We start from the raw sequence: 23,756 nt of genomic DNA, 5'->3' as shown, positions 1-23,756 counted from the left end.
AATGAATATTAAGAGTGTTAATTATATGATCACGGTCAAAGAATAATCACATCGCATCTGTCGTCTCGTTTTATTTAATTATTTTACATTTATTTATGTAATAATTAGACTGAGATTACGACATACGCAATTAATAATTACTTACTAAGTAATTAATTAAGTCGCATTACAATATTACACCTCGTCGCACGACTAGGTATTCCGCTTTCTCCGCTCGCAAAGGCCAATTTTCTTTTGGTTCCATCAAGAAATACGGCAGTCACTTGAGATACATAATAAAAAAATATAGTAAAACTGATGTCACACATGACTGAAAATTCGGCGGTCGCAAAGCGGAGAAATCATATGTTATTGCTTATTATATTACGCTAAGATAGTATATTAATTTTTTAAGTTTTTTTCGGATTTCAAATTTGACAATTTAATTTTGCCAAATCTCTCGTTTGATAACTGAATTTTCCTTAAATGTATTTTTATATCACAAAGTACTTTAATGCGGATAATTTATATTTATATTGAGATTTTATATTGTCTGATATACATATAAATTTTTTTCTTGAAAATGGAAATTACATTACTTTAAAGTATTACAAAACAAATTTCTTTCAATGCTCTTCTATATAGGCACATTTTAACTGTATACAATTGATGTATGTGATCACCACTATGCATATATGTACGAATAATTGATGATCCATCATGATCGATATACCGATTATTAGTGAGCAAGTTAATTATCAAGTTCTCAAAAGCGATACCTTTCACTTCCTTCACGCTTTTAATGTCAGATCGCGTCTTATTTACAATTAGTAATTACTTTTCAAGAAGCACGAATTTCAATTTCTCTACAGGAATTTGTAGAAGCACAGAAGAACCAAGAGAAGACTCAAGCTCAGCGTACTACACGAAGAACAATTGACCACCACCTCGGTGACCTTGTATTTGAACTGTTCTTTGATTTCTTCCGCAAGAAATGCTCTCTCGTGCGTCCTAATTGTCGTCGGGTCGGGCTGCTCTCTGATTTCTTCGGCAATTACTGCCCTTTCCTTTGTGTGCGTCCTGTTTTTGCCCTTCCTAATGAACTCCGAGAGTACTAATAACATAATTGCGGAACAAAAACCATAAACATGATGAATATGTAGTAATTATTCAAACGTTCATTCACTTTGCGGGATGATGAATCTTACCTTGATCGATCATGACGTCATCCGAGGAATCGACCCTGATGAATGTCGACATGGTTACCTCGAATAATTTGTTCTTATCGCTGCTTGACATCTCAATTGCTCGTCTTTTTCGACCGAAACCGACTTGGCCGTTGCTACATTCGATCTAAAGCATAATTGACCCATTTAAATACACACATTTTAATAAACTTGTTGAAAAATATTAATGGAACGATAAAAAAAATAACTACATTTATCATTGACTTAATAATTACGCGTTTTATGAAAAAATGAAGCCATACCCCTGGACATTTGTCTAAGCAGACATTAACGGTTCCGCGAAACTGGACGTAAGTACTTTCCGGAAATTTGAAAGCTCGAAATTTCGCCGTCAGGAAATCGCCATCCACGGTATTAAAGTTTTCGAACAAGTAAGGATCGACGGAACATCTAAAAATTTCATATATCATCAACTCGTTATAAATTATTGTAACATTTTTTCAATAGTTTAGTTATAGTCGCAACAACATTGCTGGTCAATTACCCGTTAATAATAATTGTTTCCTCCTGCGTCTTGGTATCGGTAACCAGCATATAAGTCACAAGCAGACCGTATATTGGAGCTGAGTCATTGTCTAAAAATATTTCCATTTGCAACGGCGTGCCAGGACTAACGTTGAGTTCGCCAGTCACCAAGACTCCACCCTGCCTTACTCCAACACCGAGGATCGGAACTGGCGCTGTTCCCGAAATTTCTTCGCGTATATCGATCGATCTAAAGTAAGTAAATAAATCTTTTAGTCTAGAACCATTAGACATGAGAAAATTATAGGAGCTTGCTTGTCACGGATGTAATGTATGCCATATGTTTTGAATTGCGCGTTCAATTCTTGTGAATCATTGGAATCTATCGGATTATCGCACGTCGCGAATTCGCTACGGACTACGCACTGATGGAGTCAAACCGTATAATTCGCAATCGCCTACTTTTCAAAATGAAGTCACCAGGGTGAGCACCTGGCCGGTGCGATGATGAATGTTGCGTGTCCAAATATGCAATTCTAATAGAGCGTCAGTTTGTGCACGCCACACTAAAACGCAAGAACAACGCGATGACCTGCGATTATCCGTTGCCGCAGTTATCTCCGTAGGAAGATTCGACCTACTTTACGGTCTTACAGAAATCACGGAAAATTATGCGTGCGGTCGCTTATCGCGATCTATTTTATTGAAAAAAAAAAAGAGAAACATCTCCGTAATGCGTGTCGCGTTCATCGAACGTATAAATCAATTTCAAGCCAGTGTGTATGCTCTAGTTTTCTGCAGACTCATCTCTCGCTTCCACGACATTACGGCCTTGGATCACGAAGACGGGCGACATAGATCGTCGTCCAGCGAAATCGCGTAACGACGACAGATGAAGTAATGAAGACGAATGTTTATCTTGGGATGGGTAGAGCATGAAATTGCTAGCGGCAAAGAAGTCAAAGGTGGCGATGAAGCGAGATAGAAATGAGAGAGATAAGTTGTGTTTTAAAATAAAAAAAAATACATGCGTACACGTATATAAATTCACACTCGCGAACGCAATTCGATAATAATGTATGAGGGTATCCAACGCGAGAATTATTAGTTATTATTATGACTATGACTTGTATTATGCGATTCCATTCATCTAGCGATTCTTTCATATATTTTTTTTATTAACTCCAAAGCACAAAGAACACTTCATTAAATCTTTTCGACTTATGTAACGACCTTTCGTATACGCGATTACAGTGATGTAAGAACTACTTAATTACACGACTTATTCTGTGAGGAGACACGCAATGTATCAGACATACTCGGAGAAGAAAACTATCCGAGTGTTCGAGCCCGAAAAGTTCCTCATACTCGGGTATCTCCGCAGTTTCTTTTCGAAAGAACAACACTAATCGAATGATCGTCTTTCATAAATCAGTAACAGATTCATCTTAGAGCAGGTTGAACATGCGCAATAAGGAAATCGTGCAGTTTCATTGACAGGTAGAAACAGTTATGGGGAGACTCTACGTCGCGTGACCAGGAACTCATGACAGCGCTCCACCACGTGCGATAATCCAACAATAAAGATTTCACGCTATTCTCGGTAAGCGAAATTCGCGGAATTCACGCAAAATCCAGTGCCAAGATATACGTTCAATTAATGCCAATAAATTAGTGCCATGGCAGCCGGCATGACGGTCGCGATAAAAATTCCTGTCGTGTTTCCTCGAGAGCACGTCGTCCGCGAAGGGTACTTGAAGAATGTCCGACTCGCGAAGCGACTTTCGTCGGTGACAGAGGGGAAAGAACATGTGAGATCCACCGACAGATCTCTTCTTCTTTCCGGCAACCTTTGTGCAACGCGCTAAAATCGCGCGCGGGTTCCGTGACTTTTCCACCATCTGTAAAGGAACCGTTGCATAAAGGAATCAACTACTTTGTAGCGCTATAAAATCGACTCTCGTAATGTTATCGTGTATCTTAACTATCCGCAGAATGTTCCGCTATTAAATTCTTCGATAAACCTTATGTCGATCTCATCGAAAGAATTTCGAGGAAGGCTGTCATTTGTGTTGCAGTTCTTAACATTTAAATTTCTTTTCCTAAAATTCTTTTAACATATATCTATTCAAATTCTGGGAAAATAAAATTAATTCAAATCTAATATAAATAAACCAAAGTGTGTTGTGGTTTAATTATATTGCAGATGTGTAGTTCTATAACATTCAATGATTTGATTACAATCTTCCTATGCCATAAATGAAGCGCGTAGATGATTAAATTTTCTTTTTTTTTTTGCAATGTCAGATACAATTTTCTTTGTATCTCAATTCCATTTCTTGCCGATTTTACATATTTGTTTTCTCGAGTAAACATAGACTAGCTGGAATAGTTTCTCATGAGATGTGAGTGACTCGTCAAGTGATTTTCGACGTGAAGAAGGAAAAAGCAGGAATACTGATTATAGGTCTCACGGATTGAATTATATTACAGGTTTTCCAGCAGCTGCGCGCACATTCGACCGTTGTGCAAATAAATCAGACGGCGGCATCTTGACTTGTTTGCAAATTATAAACTTCTGACGATAACTCCCGTAGTCGTCTAGCTGGCTTCTGCGTGCGTATTCAGGTCAGGTTGAACGATTTATTTACTCGAATGTAGATCGACCGGTCGGTTGTTCCGTAATCATCGAATTTTCCGCACAATTTTGCCGTCCTCGATAAACTGCCCTCGCATTTGTTTTTTCATCGTTATATATATTTGTATAGATCTGTTAACCAGTTTTACTTTTTCGCTAATAAATCCAAATTGCCGCTCGATTTTCGAAAAAAATGTCGATGCGTGTCACGTAAAAAATTACTCGATTGCGAATTTAATAAAAATAATATGTCTATCTAATTAATTTCTATTTTGTGAAGTTAACGACGAGATCTATACATATACTTATGATGACACGATAACGTTAGTATACTTCGATGCCGACTGAAAGGAATACTATGTAATTACTGCGTTATACTCAGTGATCTTAAACTCATTTGTTACGTGTCATCGTCAAGGTATGAAATGTTGAGATAAGAAATGTTGATATGAAATACTTTTCGACTTCTCTTCTTCGGGGATGAACGGAAGAAGTATATCACTTGGCAAATTATATTCCCACCTTACGTTTAGCAAACATAGTAATTGCCAATATAAATCGACTAACAGGAAGGCAAGTTAATGCGATAATAAATTTTCCTGATTGAAACTCTATTCGTAGAAAGTTCTCTACATCTCAGGTCGATAAGAAACACCGCTCTTTGCGCAACGAATCGCGCTCGTTGATCTGGCAAGACCGATTGTTGTATTCACCAAAATGATGAAGCATCTGTGTAAAAACGAAGAAAAGTTTTTCTCTCACACTCAAAGTTGTACAAGAGGCGCAACTTCCGGGTAATTAAAACTACTCGTTTGGATGCCGAGGGATCGTTTCGTAAAGAGGAAGTGTGAGAGGTTCTTGTCTATCGCGTCGTACAACGACGCGATTAACGCTGTCGGATGACTAGCGAAATGAAAAGCCGCGGTCCAAGAATCTCGAGACTGCCAAGTGAAGCTCTTCTACTCTATCTAATAGATTTGATAAATATCACGCTCATTAGCACGATACCTTCTTACGCGATCTCTTCTATTTACGTTGCTTATAGAACTTACAATCTCCAACTTTATTGCACGTTATTACTTCTGCCACGATGAATTATAGATATTTATCGTAACAACAAAATGAATGAGATTGCATTCATGTCACGACGAATGCCGGATATTTTATGTATTGCAATATCAAATACTTAATATGCTAAATGATTGATGACTTACTCAGGTTCCTGAAAGCCCGCCGGAAGAACGCTCCGGCGTACCATCGTATGATTGGACGCGATGGCGATTTCTGGCTCCACGACAACTTCGGTGATTACACATTTCACGGTGAACGTGTGTTTGCTGGAATCTGCTGGCTCCTCCACTATTACACGATGATAGTACATCTTTTGACCCTACATCAACAGCCAAAACTTATAATTTTGATACAACAATTTAATGCCTCATTACGTTTAATGAAGAAATTTCAATTTATATAAACGCAACATTACGTTATGATAGAACGTAATAGCTCAGAATAGTTTGAAATTAAAACCAAGATTCTCTCGCAATGAAATTGAATAGATTACCGTGACTTTATTAAGAACTCTTGTAATACCGCATCGCAACATGTCCTGTTCCAGCAATGATAATTTGAACGTGGCAACGCCATCGTGAAATTGCGGTTTACAAGCCTCATCTGTAAAAATAGAGGATTTCATTATGAGCTATATTTTTTATTTATGCGCGGCGCGTAAAGTATTTGAAGAGATATTTCACCCGGAAAATGTTTAAATTGTTGAAGATATATTTTTGCCTGCGGACTACTCCTCACTATATCCACTTCCATCATCTGCTTGGTACATCTCACTTTGCTTTGCACTGAAATGTAAGTATAAAATATTTTATAAGAAATTGAACCAAATGTATATGATTTAAAATATTGAGAGAAAAGAATAAGAAAATAATAAATAATCTTTACAAAAAGCAAAGATTTTAATAAATTTTTTATTTAAGAAAATGTATAAAACGTTTCGATATATTATATTACTAAATAACACAAAACGATACACATTAATATAAATATTAATATGAATTAGCCTTTTTTCGCGATCGAAACTTTTCTTTCACTATTTCACAATTTTTTTATATTTTTATAAATAGTATACTGTTCATTTATTAATTTTCGGTTTGGGTGAAAAATATATCTCGAGTATATCTCAAGACAATTTATGATTTCGTCTTATAGAAGGATGAATGGAAGTTAGCTTTATCCGCAAAGTAAGTTGCAGTATATCACGGTAATTGCCCCATAAAATCCTAAACGTCTCGACCTTGAAAAGCGAAGAATACAGCTCGGGAGATGCATTCGCGGTGATGTACATCCCACTGGGTTAGGCACTGTTTATTCGCGGAGCCTCATGATAGGTACTTTCACCGTTATTGGCTGACGTCAAGCGGTATATCGAAAGGAACATATCTTTGATGTTGAAGAAGAGAGCTTGAGTATTAAAAAGTTTCACATAATTCACGAAATAATCCACGTCTCTATTGCGTTTTCTTTCACACGTACATATTCCTCTAATGATTTCGAGAGGATTTTTCCTGAAGAAAAATACATAAGACAAGACTTGTAATCAAGAGTTACGTCTTCGCGAACGTCAAAGTAGGAAGCGGCGCGAGAATGATTCCGAGAAGATATCGTCGCGGGTATAATTCAACATTAATCTCGAAAGATACGACGCGAGGTGGCAATATTTTCTTCGCACTTAATGTACGCACTTCTTGGCAAGCCTTGCGCGCATCGAGCAATAATTTACAGTGAAATATCATCGTCACGTGCGCAATGCGCAACTGTTGGAGAATGTTCCCTACGCGGATAAGGCAACCCAAGAGGTGAACCCATGCAGTTCACGCGATGCATCCGACTCGGTCGCGTCCGCGAATAAACAATCGGCCTCCGACAACCACTAACCAAGCCTTCTGTCATGTCACGATTCCCGATAATGAATGACAAGGCGAACAATCGCAAGCTGTGACGTTTTAATAATGTTCTGCAAACGTTGCTGGCATCATTAATTTTCTCTATATTCGTTTCGGATATTCGCTTAATTAAAAAGAATCAATATTAAATTAAAAGTATATTATTTCGTGCATTTTTACATTTGATATATTTTATGCGAACGATATTCTTTGTAGCTTCTGAACTTTTTCCCTACATGATTTTATGTAGTCGCGATGAAACAACACGGAGCCAATACCGTAATAAAGGAGGATAAATAACGCAACTAGTAGCTAAGATAATTCAATGAGAAATAACATCGAGTTGAGGTTTTTCAGCTTATTTGATCGCTCGAGGCGATACCCCAGAAACCGGACAGAGAGAAGACAGCTTCAACATATGTTCCGCGCAGAAGCTCCGCAGCAGCCGTACCCGCTCGCGAGAGGCAAAGTTAAACAAGCGTCGACTGACGAGCGTTGAACGACTGGTAGAATGTTTAATATACATTGTAGGCCAGCGCGCCTGCATCAGGAAGTGCAAGCCGGGGAGAGACTAGCGCGTTTCCTTTTATTACCTCGGCAGACAAATTGATGTTCAGCGGCAGCCGGTCGGGAGTCCGCTGCGCTCACTGCGCTCAGGGATTGCAGCACTACGGAGGATTAGCAGGTACTGTCTGACAGGCGTTGATCAAGTCCTCGACGAGTCAGTGCTGCGTCGTTTCCGCCGAGACGACCGGACGGAACGAAATGACACCGAGTATGAGACCGCGCGGAAATCTTCGCGATGTTTTAACCGCGGCACCATCCGTCTCTCGTTATGTCAGAAAACATGGAGAAAAGAGATTATCTCGACTCTTCAGCGTCGATTTTCATCTCTATCCACGCGATATATTCACGTCACGTATGAAGTGACGGCTACCGGCGAGAGAGAGACAGTCGAGAGAGTTTCTTCTCTCCTCGTCTCGTTGAAATTGTTCTGTCTACTTAATATGCGACGACTCGTTTTCATCAGCATACTCGCTGGCTCGCCAATGCTAGCGATGCGACGCGACGATGTCGTCGCTCTTTTCTACGTTTCGCGAACCGGCGAAAAGAATCATTTTCCACTTCTTTTCGCGAAGTAAGCGTCATCCTTGACATAAAACGTGCTACGAATTAATGACTTCCCTTCTGCCGGTCGTCACCCCCGAGCCTAGACCCTTATCTAGACGAGCTTTATGCAACGTCGGTCAGTCAAGTCGTATCCCGCGCGCGCAGTTAACGCGTAAATTACGTGACTGCGCAACGTGTCGCTTTTAAACATCGCTAAGAAGGTACAGCGGTCTTTTACATTAGCAAGTTTAAGCGAAGTCTCGCGAAGGTAGCAAAGGCGCGAGCCGCGGCCGATCTTCTGCCGATCTCGGAGAGAAGGAGGTCCGTGACCTTAGTTTCTCTCCCTCGGCCGTCGCTCCCCGCCGAGTTGGCTACCACTCTTCTACTTCTTCTTCTTCTTCTTCTTCTTTATCTTCTTTCACCCACTGTTCTTCCCTTCTTCCTGTCATGGCGGCGTAGTTTTTTTCTCGGCTTGGTCACCGTCGTCAAAAGCAACAATCCAGTATTACACTTCCGCACTTGCATTGTTCTTCTACGAAGCTATAAATTGGCTGCTAGATTGACAATTATTGAGCGTGCAAAGAAAATTCTGCACTGAGCAAGCTCGAGCGGACTCTTTCTTTGGGTTTCTTCTTATCTCGATATAAGAAATTTTCAAAAATTTGAGAAAGATATTTAGAAAATGTAATTTAATTTATGCTTTTTTTTCAATTCTAGTTTCAGACAAAAGAGATTAATTAAACTGAGACTGGAATTAACCGACGTTGGCGAGATCACTTTCAAATCAATCAAAATGTGTCAAGGTAGAGCAGAAACTCTTCACGTATTATTATCTGCCGCCCTGTCTGTCCCGATCGCGCGCATCTTCCTCGCACATTAACTCCGCCCGAGATTATTCGCGGCTATACTCACGTATTATCGGGCGTAATTATCAGCTTCAAATGTGGTGCACTTGCTAATCCCTCGATCTCGGCCGGAGGTCCGTGAACCTGGCCCTCTTCCTCCTTTTTTTCCACGTCTCTCCTCGCGCCGCCCTCTATCCTTCCTTATTATTCGATGTTTCTTATTTCTCCCTCCTTATTTCTTCCTGCACTTCTACCATTAAACTCAAAGAAGGTACTACATACACCTCTGATCCTCCCGTCGATCCTGGGAGAGTTCCGCTCCTTCCTCCTTCTTCCATTATTTCTTTCTCCTTCTCCTTTACAACATGCTTAGTATATTACCATGGCCACCCCCATTGCCATTCGCGCACTCTTCGATACGTCGTTTCCTTTAACTCTTGCAAGATTAAGATTTCCGCAAGATAACCGATAATGACCTACGCCGACTAATGAGGAAGATCCGCGACCTCCGACCTTCTCTTCTTCTTCGTGTGTCTTCAATGCGCAGACTCTCGCTTTTACATACTTTTTGACTTGTAACTCGATTCATTATTCAACTCGCCAAGTCGATTAATTTCCCACCGATTCCTCGTGACCTGGTTCATTCGACCCACTCTCTTATACTCGCTTCCATTATCTTCGACGCGGTTTTTGCTCGACAAGCTTACCTTACCGCGTTGCCACTTTACTTTCGTTTTTTGTATTCCCGTTAACGCGCCTAAATCCTCTCAAGAGTAACGAGTCCATCGCGCCATAAAACATCGCGTTGCTTTTTCAGGTTCAAGCCTTCCTCAAGGTGGATAAAAATCAATGATGATCCTAGGAAAAATTCGTTCCTCCTCCCTTTCCTTCTCCCTTTGCTTGCCTCGTTGGATGTCATTTTTCATTCTAGTGATAAAACCAGCAATCGACTGCTCGATGACCGGTTTCGCTGATAACAGTCGATTTCTGACGATATTTTCTTTCTCTTGGATGGGCGAGTGGCTACCTTGTTGCGCTACCAAGAAGAAGTGCGGTAAATTGCGCCAATTTACGATCGAAATTATAATAATTTGTGGCTATTACTGCGATGTGTTAAGATGAGAACCGAGAATGAATAATTACATTCCTGCGCGGTTGCGTTCGAGCTCTCGAGGATCGAACGCGCAGGATCGACGGTCCTACGTGCTAAGCACAACTTTTCCGCTTGCCAGGACGACGAAGCGAAAAATCAACACGTTGCCTGACTATTGCATTTGAATATTTTGTTGCTGTAGGAAGCGATTAAGTTTTAGATAATGTAAGCACTAACACTTAAATTGGTTGGTCCTGGGGGAACATAAACATTCGCGTTTGCGAAGATGCGGCTTCTTCTCAAAGTAATTATTTTTGTACTAGCGGCATCGCGTAATAATGGTCCGCGTAATTTTCTCTCTCTTCATACGTACGAAAACGAAGAAACCGGACAACGGTAATCACGACGGAAGGAGACGATCGTATATTACAGTAATCAATTAGTATTCACACGAAGAGTTATCGCGTACGCATGCTAGCGGTGCATAACAGTACCGAAAGATTGGAGAAAAAAGAGTGGGCAGCGGGCAAGTTTTTTCTGTAAGTTTTTCGCGAGATCGACCCAAAGCGATGAAATAAATGGCGCAGGAAACTCTCATCTCGCGGGTGATATGACTCGGCGCGTTATCGTTTAATATTATTATAATGTTATCGATTAATGTTACTTATTGTACATATATTAAATATTAACTGTTAACCACGTGAACCGGACCGCACTTTGAAAACCCATCATCTCACACAAATAGAAATATGACAGTAACTGTGGAAGATAATCTTCCACAGTTACCATTATATTTTATAAGTAATTTTCATAACGGAGGAAACATTTTACTATACATGTATATTCAAAAACTACGATTATGCAAAGAATATATGATTATCACATCATTTTTTATAATTATACGAAATATGTTTCCTCTAAAATAATATTGACGTTAATTAATCACTTGACACTTTGTAGATATACAAATTTTTATGCATAAATGCCGTATAAGTAAGCTATTAATACATTTTTTTGTGACCTCCATTGACTTATTTTTACTCATTCCCGTTATATCTGGCGTTTCGAAAGAATATAAAAGCATCGCGAATCGTTAAATGATATGCCTCCTCTCGTAGCGTAATTACAAACGCTTCGCATTAATCGGTGTAATCTCCAGCCGCTACTGTTCCGCTACTACTTGTATTTATCCTCTCCTCTATGACCTTGCTCAAGTAGTACGAAAATCACAGACCCGTATACCGGATCTTATTTCTTACATTTATACATTCCATCTCATTGACTTAATTGTTCACTGATTGTAAGCGATGTGCAGAAAAGGTTACCTTTTAAAAAATATTTCAAGCTTCTCTTCATTGATTCTGATACGAAATTGTTAGCAATTGATAAAATCACTTTGCGAATCATGCGCTAATTTTGCTATTGGCAACAATTATTTATTGCTATAGTATGATTTTAACATCTATATATCTCTGTCAGCAGAAAAGTTAGATAAAGTACGAATCATATGCATTATTACTCATGGAGTGTTAAGATGATGATCGAACTTTGTGAGAGGATATATATCAGTAACGATATAACAGGATCGAAAGTTCTTTATCAATGCAACGCGTCGAGTGATAAAAGAAGAGCATAGACGAGCATCGGCGAATATCCACGCGATAACGGTGATTTCATTCCGGTTGCTCTTGCCTGCCGCCATTAATACGCCAGTTACAAGGGCTGCAAGCACAGTAAATCACTGATCATCAGTGATCATTAGCGGTTCACAATTCTGCCGATCGGAATTCGTAGAAATGACGGAAATCGCAAGACTGCAGGGGGAGGAAGACCGGTACAGATCGTCAGGGATTAGTGCGCGCGGAGCATGAGGTACGTATATCGATAAGTATCTTAGTTAGTGCCCTCTTCGGTACTTTCTCTGCCGACTTCCTGGATCCGACTGGATTATTATGCCCAGCGGGAGAACGATGTTTCGGTTGCAATCGGATTGGCACGCCCTGACGGCTCTGTGCAAAACGCTTTGCAAGGCAAAACTTTCTGGGAGAACGATAATTGTGATGCAAATTATTTTACACAAATAGGAAAATATAATAATTTTGCTTGATTAAATTAATAATTATTATAATTAATCTTTCTTCAAATATATACATGTATATGCATATAAATTAATTTTTTAGTATGAAAAATTTGTTATATTGGATTAATCAATTTATTTTTATGATCTCATTTATTTGTGATTGTGTTATTTTTTTTTGATAAAAAATATGCATTACAATATTTATATTTTATTCACCAATATATTGATCGTTACATTTTGTAAACTCTACGTATGAAGCATACATTCTTGCATGTTTCTTTAAAGTAAAATACGTTGAATCCTTTGTGATCCTTGATATGTCTCGTGTTGCATGTTATAATTTTTATTTTTTGGAACATGTACCGCATGAAGGACAAAAGGAATCGCGTAATAGAAGCGAAGACGCGTTCAATGACAGTAATATAAACGGATATCACGATCGAGGATCGCGGATCTCGTGAGCATCGACTGAATGATTACAAATCGCAGGAGAGCCATTTCCTTTAAAAGCGACGTTCACTTTTGGAATTCGGTATTTCGATTTCTTTAGCAGTGTCGTTTATATTAACATTACGTACATACTTGCTGTCGCGAGTAATCGATAACACGGAAGCGACCGATCGCGCATTACATATCGACTCTCTCGGGAAAGCTTAGTCAAAGAAAAAATGGACGAGTTAAAACGAATTGAAATAAATCCTCAGGAAATGAAATTCTATATACATTATATAATACCTTAATTATATAATATCTCTCGAGTTTGAAATTATCGTTGTCTTTTAAATCTAATAATCAATTTTATATTTTTGGCAAATTATTTTTTATGTTTTTCTTGATTTTTTTATATTAAAATTAATTACAGAAAAATATCTTATATTCTATTATTTCGTGGATCACTAAATATACAAATAATGCGTCTTACAGAAATTGAAATAATTTTGACGAATCCATGTATTTTTGAATTGAATTAGAATAATAATTGGAACGCATCTTAAATTCTGTTTTCTGTTGGAGCGCTCTTATTACCCGAAGCGTGTCGATGCAAGAGATGCTGCGAAAAAGCAATAAATTATTTATAACGTCACGCGGTATACAAATTATACGCACTATTCAAGAATTACCGTTATACATGCATTTTCGGTAATCTTAAGAAGATAATTAAATCGGTGTCCCGCAGAACATGGCCACGTGATTATTCAAATAATTTTACGGTTTGGCATATAAAACGTTCGCGCGTGTTGTTATTTTATTATCGCTCATTATGCACACATACATACACTTTTTTGATCTGTATTCCACAGATATTACCCGCGAATCATAACGAGCTATGCAAACTTTTTTCCTATGAAGTTCCGTTCCTGATAATCATGTTATAAAAATTATTTATTTATTTATTTCGATGTGTTATTTCAATTTATTATATTCAAATTATATTCAAAGTAATTTCTTTATTACAAAAAGAAATGATTACGCATATATAAAAATCATAAGTTTTAATTTTAAATTCGCAACTTGCACAGTGTTTGTCTTATTTCTTGAAACATTATATGATTCGATCAAGACTATCTATCCTGTGCATCTCACGATAGCTATGGTTGTAATCAATTTTCATTTATTGCTTCATAATTATTGATCATTGACATTATGCTGACAAATATCGCTCAGCAATCAGTCATTTATCGATTTATACTCATGAAGCAACCGGAAGGAAAAGAGAAGACAAAGAATAAGATCTTTTATTATCCCAGATGCTTCCTTACGCATGTGACTGTCATCTTCGAGATATTGAAACGAGTCCCAAGTTTATCTGTAAGCGACTTCCGGTAGTCCGCTCTATTATCCAGACTGTGCTAGACACAACGAGCACGGAATACATTTTCCAGAGGATACTTCGCACAGCGCACGGCGCTATCTGATCACAAGATTTAATTGTTTCCTCGAGTCCCTCTTTCCCTCGAAGGGGCTCGGCAATAATGACGTAGTACCGTGGATTTTTAATCTCGTTAAAAAAGATGTATATAGATAAATTATTTGATAAGCAATCAGATCAATCGGATCTGTAAATAGTATCTTTTCCATTTGCCGACAATTTACAAACAGAGAAAGATAAAAATAGATAAATATTCTTTGCATCAAAATTCGAGATAAAGAAACTCATATAAATTAATTATTGCTGCAATGAAATAACTTTCCTATTATTTTAGTTATTTAATTAGGTCCATTTAATTAATCATTATATGATAGCTGCTCGAAGTTAGTTTGAAAAGTATACGCGCACGAGAATCGCGGTTGATGGACTAATGTTAACATGTAGAGATAATTATAAGATGTGAGTCAGAGAGAAGATAAAAAAATGTTGCAATTATGACGAATACATCACGTAGGGAGGAGGAGGAAGGAAGAAAGTCCTTCTTGCGCGCAATGCAGCGATAATCGCGTATCCACGTAGGTGCAGCAACAGGTGCAAACGATAAGAATAATTACAGGTAATAAAATGAAATGACAGACTATGACGATTCGTGCAGGGCGCAGATCCTCGTTTATATCCACCGTTCGTTTATCATACGATAACCAATAGGTATATCGATAGAAAATAAATTTGTGGTGGAAAGAAAAAACTGCAAACGAAGCGTTGTCTTCTCAATTATTAAATTGTTAAATCAAGGTTCAGTCTAGCATGTTGCGCTCGTTTCATTTAGTAATTTTTTTACTGATTAAGATTAATGCAGATCAATATAAGTGTTTGCTTTGCTTTGCACGCTTGAGTTTTTACTTTTACTTCTACGTCATTAAGATTTTATTTCATACTTTATAAGATCCATTACTGGCTTCCTTATCAAATAGCTGTATGGTTATTTTTATTAGCATTAATTTTTGAATACTCTATATGTTTGTATGTTTGATTTATCTATATGTTTACTTGGTTATATTGAAAATAATCGTGAATGCTGCCAAATGCATTTATGTTGAAACGCATTCTACACTTTTACAGGGAGTGAGTGCACTCACGTACACGTCTTGTAATTTATTGCATACAAACATGGTCATCATGGTGCAGTTTCTTAGTGAGTTTTCTCCTTCGTTGCTCTTACTTATGTATGAATATTAATGTTGAAGCAACTAACCGAGTTAATGGCTTATTAAGTATAACCTGCGTGTTGGAAGTATAAAATCCCGATCCTTTGGTAATCAAGCTTTTGTAATTAATCGAACGTACATTATCGAGGATTTTGCACTTGAGTGTATATTTAATTAAGATATTCACGTCATGGGTGCGATGTCGTTTTTATTAATAAAGCAGGAATGAATAACGGATTTTTCAAGGATCGTCTCTCCCGGTGTGTGGCATCCAACAAAATAAAAGAGCACATATGATTGATGATTAACTGATTATACATGTGTCTAATGACGAAGTTTGCGTGTAACCTGTGGCTCGCTGCTCACGGGATCATTATCAATCACGAAAATGAACGCTCCTGACAGCGAGAAAGAGAGCATGGGGCGTAGAGGAAAGAGCGATTTATATGAATTACTTCTTTTACCGAGGGAGAAACGAACTGAAACCGCGGGGAAAGTAGCAGAATAATATCAGGATTATCACTTCGTGATAAATGACGCATGTTCGATGAGCAAACAATTTTGTTCCGCGCATCATTCATCGTCACATTGAGCGCGATTGATGCTCTACGGATGCGGAACAATATGTGTAAAGCCAAAAATATTTTTTGTTCCGCTACCGTACCCTCGCCGTATCAAATTGCCAGATATTACGAAGAAATCATGTTGCCAATGAAAAAAATATCATATATTTAATGACCCTCATTAATTGTACATTATCGAAAAACTGATTCCTTATGATGAAAGTTTGTAAAGTCTTATAGTAAGATATCATACTCGGATGGTTCGAGACGCGCTATTTCCCCGGCAGCCTTAATGATACAGTAGAAAGATTTCATTCGAATTTTTTTACAAGACGATCACGAATTACCATCTTAATGCATCTCAGCACAATTCTTCAGGTAAATTTATCATAAAATTTTTCTATTGTGTAATTAATGTGAAATGGGAAAAAATTTTTTATTAATTCCTTTAATATATGAACAACATTAAGAAATCTTGCCTCCGCAAAATTATACGCAACATTTCTCATAAACGATGCATTATCGAGGTGGAAGAAAACCATAAAAAAATTATCAAAAGTGTTTTATTTAAGTGTGTTATTTATTAATTTAAGACAGAAAATTCGTTCATATATGCTCTTGTCTTTCATGTAGACACGCACGATGCGTGCACACGCTCTCATCCGCAACGCTACGCATGTACCGGGTGACACACGTATGCACGAGTGGTTCGACCGGTATCCGCCATATTTGGCTGGGCCCCACGCATACACGCATAAAATACAGACGTAGAAACCTCTGGGAGAAGAGGTCATGCTTACGAAAGATATCGACGTAAAGATACGATATTCCGCAAGACGATGACCTGGCGATATCTCACAAATCATCAAAAAAACCTCGAAAAATGCTTGATATCCGCTCTTTTATAAATATCTAACTGGTATTACGAGATTTTGGATGAGTTACCAATAAATCAGTGAAGGAAAAATACATTGCAATGCACATTAAACGGATATAATTTACACGCATGACAAACGTATAAACTTTCCATAATTACAATCCACATTAAAAAAGTAAAATTAATTCGTATTTTTTAAATTTAAAAAAGATTTTTTTATATGTTTCTTACTTAAAATAAATTAAATTTGCAACTAACAGTGAACACATTAAAATATTTATCAATTTGAAGGGGAATTCCTAGATTGCGGGTCTGAAGGAACGATTATGAAAAAATGGTGAGTTTATGGTTTAGGATATGTCGAGATAATTGTTAAACACACTATAAAGTTTGTCTCTCTCGATGGGTTGGGTCGCTATTCATAAAGCTATCGCAAAAAAGACATGTCAAGGTTCACTATCCATCCACGTTCTTTTACACTTACCACATCGAAGTAACTGTTCAAGACGTCGTTTAATTTGTGACTTACAAGAAATTGAAGGTTTACTGTCGTTGCCATTTCAGGCGGATTCGACATACCATATTGACCTTCGGCCACTTCCTTTTTGATGTCTTTACACCTGCGGCAAAATGCATATCATTATCTCTCGCGTTTAAATAATCATACGCGGAGATGCTTGATCGAATCAAACTAGGATCGCCGAGCGAAAGAATATTGAAAGGTGTTACGAGAAACGCTAAGAGGAAGATACGGTACATAGTGAAGAAACTATGGTTTTAATCGAAAAGAAAAAAAATCTTTGCCGATAGCACGTCTGGATAGCTTGACGGAAAAAAACGTGGCCGTTACATCAAACACGCACGTTAGTGCACATCGATTACCTAGTACATCTATGCCGGCAATCGGTTCTAAGATAGTTATCTTAGGGCTTCGAGTCCTCTGATTAATGGCATTTTAATAGATCAAGTCACGCATCCCTTTAGCGAACAATCACATCTCTGTTTAAACATTTTCTTTATTAATATCACGTAATTTATCAGCACATTATGCACAATTCAAAGACATTGACTTGCAAATACACACGCACAAACTGTTTCATTATAAATTATTCATTTTTTGTAAAAATGAAAACAAGCGATATGACATTTCACAAAATAACTTTGCTATCATTATTACATATTTCTGTCTGTATTTCAATTTAATTAACTTTTTTTATGTTATTTATGTTGTGTATATATGTATATAAATGTGAGATTTGGAAAGGGGAAATTCAAACAGTGATATTTTTTATCGATAAATGTTCTTTGCCGATCCATGGGTCCGTGTCGGACCTTCGTGTGTCGGGAAAAGCTTCGATCGCTTTGCTGGAAACCGGAGCTTGGTCTTTTTGGCCTTTTCTCCACGATACGCTGTCCAACGCGTCCGTGCAGATCGGCAACCGGTTTTCCTATAGCCTCTCCCAACCGATCCTTCACTCCTACTCTCTCTCCCACTTGTGTGTTTCTCATTCCAGAACTGTGCGCATTCTCCATATTCTACATTCTCATCCCTCACAGTGCCACAACATTACGGTGCCAACACATCTCCCCAAATTTATGCCTTCGAGGATGAGTACAATCGGCAACGTATTTTGTATTGTGAGTATATTGTATATTGTGTTGAATCATCGTAAACAAATGTAAGTATACGTAATCTGATGATTTTAATTATCCATGCATGAGAGAAAGGAAAGGAGATAAACGCTGATGATTGAGGGCATTCACCTGATTCACTTTCTCATAAGTACTTATTTGGCACAAAAGCGTCATCATTTAAACATTAAAATAATTTTAAAAAATTAAGAATTTTTATAAATATTTTTACACGTGCGCAAAACCTCCAAATTTATACGATTTATTTGAAAAATGATCGCGCTATTACTTTTTCCATACAAGAGTGACTTAAGTAGGGAAACTTCGTTTGTTCAAGCCCTATATCTTTTCATCATTCGCAGGATAAAACTCGTATATGCACATAACGATGTTATGCATGTTAAAATGCAATTTCTTCCTGTAATCTTCCAGTTAATTTTTTTAATTTAAAAGCACATCTAAATATTTCAACGTTGGACTTATAGCGTCTAATTAGCTATGCAACTGGCTACTCCTCGTAATTCTCGTTATATTTTATTTTACGCATTGAAGAGCGATCATGAAAAGCAAAGACGACTTGGTGAAACTGTTTTGCCTCATCCTTTTTCCACTCGGCGAGCGTTTTCGCTTTCTGATAAAACTCCTTGCGGTTTCTAGGCTGGATAATGAATAAATAATAACTTTATGACTCGCACATGGGAAAAATTCCGCAAGTAACAGCTATACAAAAACACTAGGAAGCAAGTGGTTTTGAAACCGCGAGAAATCTCATTATCTTTGAACACGCGCGAGTGCGGCCTGACGCTTCATTTTAACAGAGCGCGCGTCAATTTTCTGCATGACTCCATTCTCTTCACATTGTCGACTTTTTTAATCCACCGTCGATAATATGCGCATAGCTTTGTGGCGGAGGCAATATGAAGAATCCGCCCGCGGATCGAAATACTTGCGGTTCGCACATTTGCGATCTAGCAATTAAGTATAATGTTAATAGCCGTGATATGACGAGGGAGAAAATAAGAGGATAGGCGCAGCAAAAGTGAGCTACTTAGATCGAGAATTTCACCTTCTCTTTCCTCGTCATCTCCTACTCGCACACATTGGCCGCATGAGCGGACCGAAGTGTTCCAGCACTTCGTTCTGCAGAAAACGATGCAACTTTTCAAATATTTTTTAAAAATCTGGTTAATGAAGAAAAAGAGGAGTAGAACTTTTGCGATTCTATATCAAGCTATCTCATGCTTACTCTGTAAATTGATATACTTTTCTAAATAAACCTTCTGATTAGAAAATGATTACTATATAAATTATTATTATATTATTATTATTATTATTATTATTATTATTATTATTATTATTATTATTATATTAAATATATTATTCGTAGCTCTACGAGAGTACATAGATTTCTTTTATTGGCACACAATAAAAATTGGCGCGATATCGTTAAGATAAGAATGACAGATTTAATATTAGAATTTATCTTTTGAAATTATTTTGGATCACAAAAGATTAATTTTTTATATCATTTATGCTAAACTGTAGACTCGGATACGTTTCAAAAGAAAGAATCGCCAACGCATAGACGAACCTTTAATCTTCGATCGTTCTTTCCCGTTACGAACATTAATGCGGGAGCTACCTTATATTGTTCGGTTCTCCCTTTAATTCCCGGACGGTAGCCAGTTAAGATCGCAGCGCGGATTCTAGCAGAGAATGAAGGGTGAGAGAGAATATAAGTGCGTAATCACAAGCACGGAAAATTGTATTCCCGCTCACCTTCCCTTTCTTTCTGTGGCTCTCTCTCTCTCTCTCTCTCTCTCTCTCTCTTAATATATTTTATTTTTTCTCTCTCGTATCCGCGATCGTAAGTCGACTTAAATACGGCTATTACATATGTGCCTGGATAATCAATTTTGCCGACTAGCGAATGAGAATTCAACGTAACCCTCGACGGGGGGTCGAATGATACGAGAAAGGAAATCAATCGTAGTCTACTTATTACTAAGAGAAGTTAAACAAACATGCGAGTTACAACGAAGAAGAACGGATAGGTGACGAGAATACGAGATCGATTTTCTTTCTTATTAAAAATCTATTAAAAATTTATTAAAGATTTATGTTAAAATTAAAATTAATCAATATGGAATTGATTTCTTAAAATATCACAAAAGAAGCATAGCGTGTTTTTTACGAAACCTTGATATGTTACTTTTACACCGGACATGATTTCATTAATCGCTTTAATTTACGTAACGATTGGCAATTTTCTAGTACAAATATAGTCATGGCAATGTTGAAAGATCTCGATAGAGTGATTCACACATCGCTGTTTGATTATTCAAATACGACGAGGTAAGTCACACGAGACGGGTGCACAAATTTCCGTGAAGGAGAGAGACAAAGAATCGACACGCGGAGTAATTATTTTCCATAGCGTGTTTTTTTCTTATGCAATTCTGCGCGCAATCGCTCTAATTTCACTCTTGTGAAACCACATAATTCATTCGACGTATCTAGCTATTATTAGGATTAATTAATTGTACGTCAACACGAAGACTCAGTGCAAAATATTGGAGCAATCTCGATTCCCAAGGCGATTGAACTTGCAAATGGGTTATTGCAACTATTATAATGTATGTTAATATAATTGCATACAATAACACATCTAATAGTACGTAATTAGCATTATTTAATAAAATATCGATAGTTTTCAGTCCATTTTTCTTCTTATTTATCTTCTTATTTGTTTTAAACAGTGCTGTCCTTAACGGATAATTAACCCCCGTCTTGTTCTAATTGCAAGTGTCGCGCGATTACAAACTTCGTTAACTATGGTTATTTTTTAATTGCACATTACACCAAGGATGATGCCATGCGAGCGCGCATTGTTTGTACAGCTCGCAAGAATTTCACTTCCGAGAAAAGTGTCTTAAACAAGAAGATATTCCGCGTGCCTCGTAATATTGCGTGACAGACACGAGGAAGGTTTTTACAGCTGTTAAATATGATCCGGAAACATATCAGTGAATTCATTCTCTTTGCGCTTGACTATTTTTAAAACGCGATATCCGCGCATGTCACGTCGTGAAGAGAAGTTTCTTAGTTGCAAAACTATCTGCATTCTTTGTGCAGATTCTCGGTTGTCGGTTTGTTCTATCTTTGTCGGACATTATGTATTTTTATAAATAGTCGAACCGTGAAGCGAGTAGAAAAGAAACGTCACAGTAACGAGCTTAAAGTCAGTCATAACGAGCGCATTGCGCGACGCATGAGAGAACGTTTCAACCTTGACTGGCGCTTCAGGTAACTATGATCCTCGTGATACTTTGTGGGCATCACAATCTAGGACATGCTATTTAGATGCGCGCACGTCAGGTGCTTCGAAACTTTACGATGTATTCTGACACCTGGATTATACGGCTTATTATTCCCTACCGCGATTGGTATTATAATCGGTAACAAAAAGAAGTGTGTCACTTTCACATTCACAACTGTCCTAGAAATTCATATTCCTTATTATCATAATTTCCTACAGCTAAGCGTGGCTATAAGATCTGTTAGATGTAGATAAGTACATATGGTTTCGATATATTTCGCATTTCTTACAAAATTTCTCCGTTTAAAACTTTTATTATTATTATGTTAAATAAAATCATCATAAAGAATAATCACAAAAATTACTATCGCTATTAAACTTAGATATATTGCTCACCATTGGCGCGTGCTAGTCCGACGATGCATATCCAGCACAGGGCCAGTCTCCAGAAACGGTCAGCCATGTCCATTCTCCGGATAATTACGAAACGCTCGCGGACTGTGTACTCGCGATCCGCGTCGAGGACAAGTAAATAAAGAGAGAAGAAAGAGGAAGATGGGAGGAAAGGAAGAGGGTTCGAATATTTTCGTATTATTCGCGAGGAACTCTCATTTAGTTGGGCATGCTCGCTTCTTTGTAGGAACGGCTCTCCTTTCTCACCGATCGCGGGATCTTGCGTCGCGAATAAGCACGTCGGTGGAAAGGATCGAAGACCGGAATGGGCCTTGATGAAGACGCGCGAGCGATGTTCCCCGTGCGAGCACGCGAAAGACACTGACGGGCCCAGCGAGTGGCGGAAGAGTTTGAACCGTCAGCGGACCCAGACTGCAGCATCGGCCAGTGGCGTAGAAGTGTAGACACATTAGACACATTATGGTACAACAGATAACTTTATATAACTTTAATTGAATATTAAAATGGTTGATGCAAATTACCAGATTGAATTTCTCACTCAACTTTAGAAATTCAACAGAGACTTAAATAAGATTGAGATAAATAAATAAATACCGATAAATTGATTTACGCTTGAAGATAGTTGTAATAGTGATAATTTCCTCTTGTTCTTCATTTATTACAAAGAGAAATAATCAAAAATGTAGAATTTATTTCGCTTTTGGATCCATCATCAGAAATTGGATCACTATTTATTAGAATTAAACTTCTTTCTATAATTTCTGATAATTACATTAGCTGAATTAAATCATTGAGCATGCCTAGAATGCTATTGTAATGGGCATGATGGGTCCCACACCACGCCATTGTCATTGAGAAACAAAAGATACATGAATGAAAAAATGGCAACCGCGAACCAATTGCAGAGGTAGAATCGTGCGAATGTGTATGTGCTGGCATGTATTAGTGTACGCTTATCTGATAACTGGAATGTGCTCGCGGGGGTCTAGAATAATTACAATAAGATATAACAAATCTCACGTTAATTGATTTATAGACCGATATATCGAGTAGAATTCATCGATGTATCCTGAATAAAGGTGGGTTCTTCCATCCTGCGGTCGATCGCGCAGATAGAATAATACGGGATCCCATGGTTTCGGAGAGAGACGCCGTCTTAATATACTACGATGAGTCGAAAGTCGACCCGGCAAAAGAACATTTCACACAGACTCGTACTTAATTCTTTTTTTATCCTCGAAGCACGAACAGGCGATGTTTTTAACGTAGGCGTGTGGGGCCAACGGCACCTCTCGCTCTGGGCCTTACATGGATGCATCGTGAGTCACTGCCCAAAGCGGCATATGTAAATGTATTCTGCTTACTTTATTCATATGCTCAGGATGTGACGACTGTCGTAAATAAAGAGCGAGTTTTAAAAAAACATAAGGATGACATGTATTATGATAAATTAGCATAA

The 23,756-nt window shown here is 37.8% G+C and overlaps 1 protein-coding gene across 1 annotated transcript; it reads right to left on the bottom strand.

Annotated features, from left to right (window-relative positions):
* Positions 1-56: 56 nt before the first annotated feature.
* On the bottom strand, positions 57-22,489 carry Qsm (Zona pelucida superfamily protein qsm). The gene is made up of 8 exons (XM_083090164.1): positions 22,280-22,489; positions 6,084-6,185; positions 5,894-6,003; positions 5,544-5,719; positions 1,711-1,941; positions 1,469-1,616; positions 1,188-1,332; positions 57-1,093 (listed from the first exon to the last, which is right to left on the bottom strand). Exons 1-8 carry the CDS (start codon positions 22,350-22,352, stop codon positions 846-848), a joined length of 1,233 nt encoding a protein of 410 aa, XP_082946290.1. The 5' UTR covers positions 22,353-22,489; the 3' UTR covers positions 57-845.
* Positions 22,490-23,756: the final 1,267 nt, after the last annotated feature.

The sequence above is a fragment of the Camponotus vicinus genome, unplaced genomic scaffold, assembly GCF_025532165.1.
Source record: "Camponotus vicinus isolate PSW18456_S1 unplaced genomic scaffold, iyCamVici1.0 SCAF_2, whole genome shotgun sequence".
Classification (NCBI taxonomy): Eukaryota; Metazoa; Arthropoda; class Insecta; order Hymenoptera; family Formicidae; genus Camponotus; species Camponotus vicinus.
This window is presented reverse-complemented; position numbering and strand designations above follow the sequence as displayed.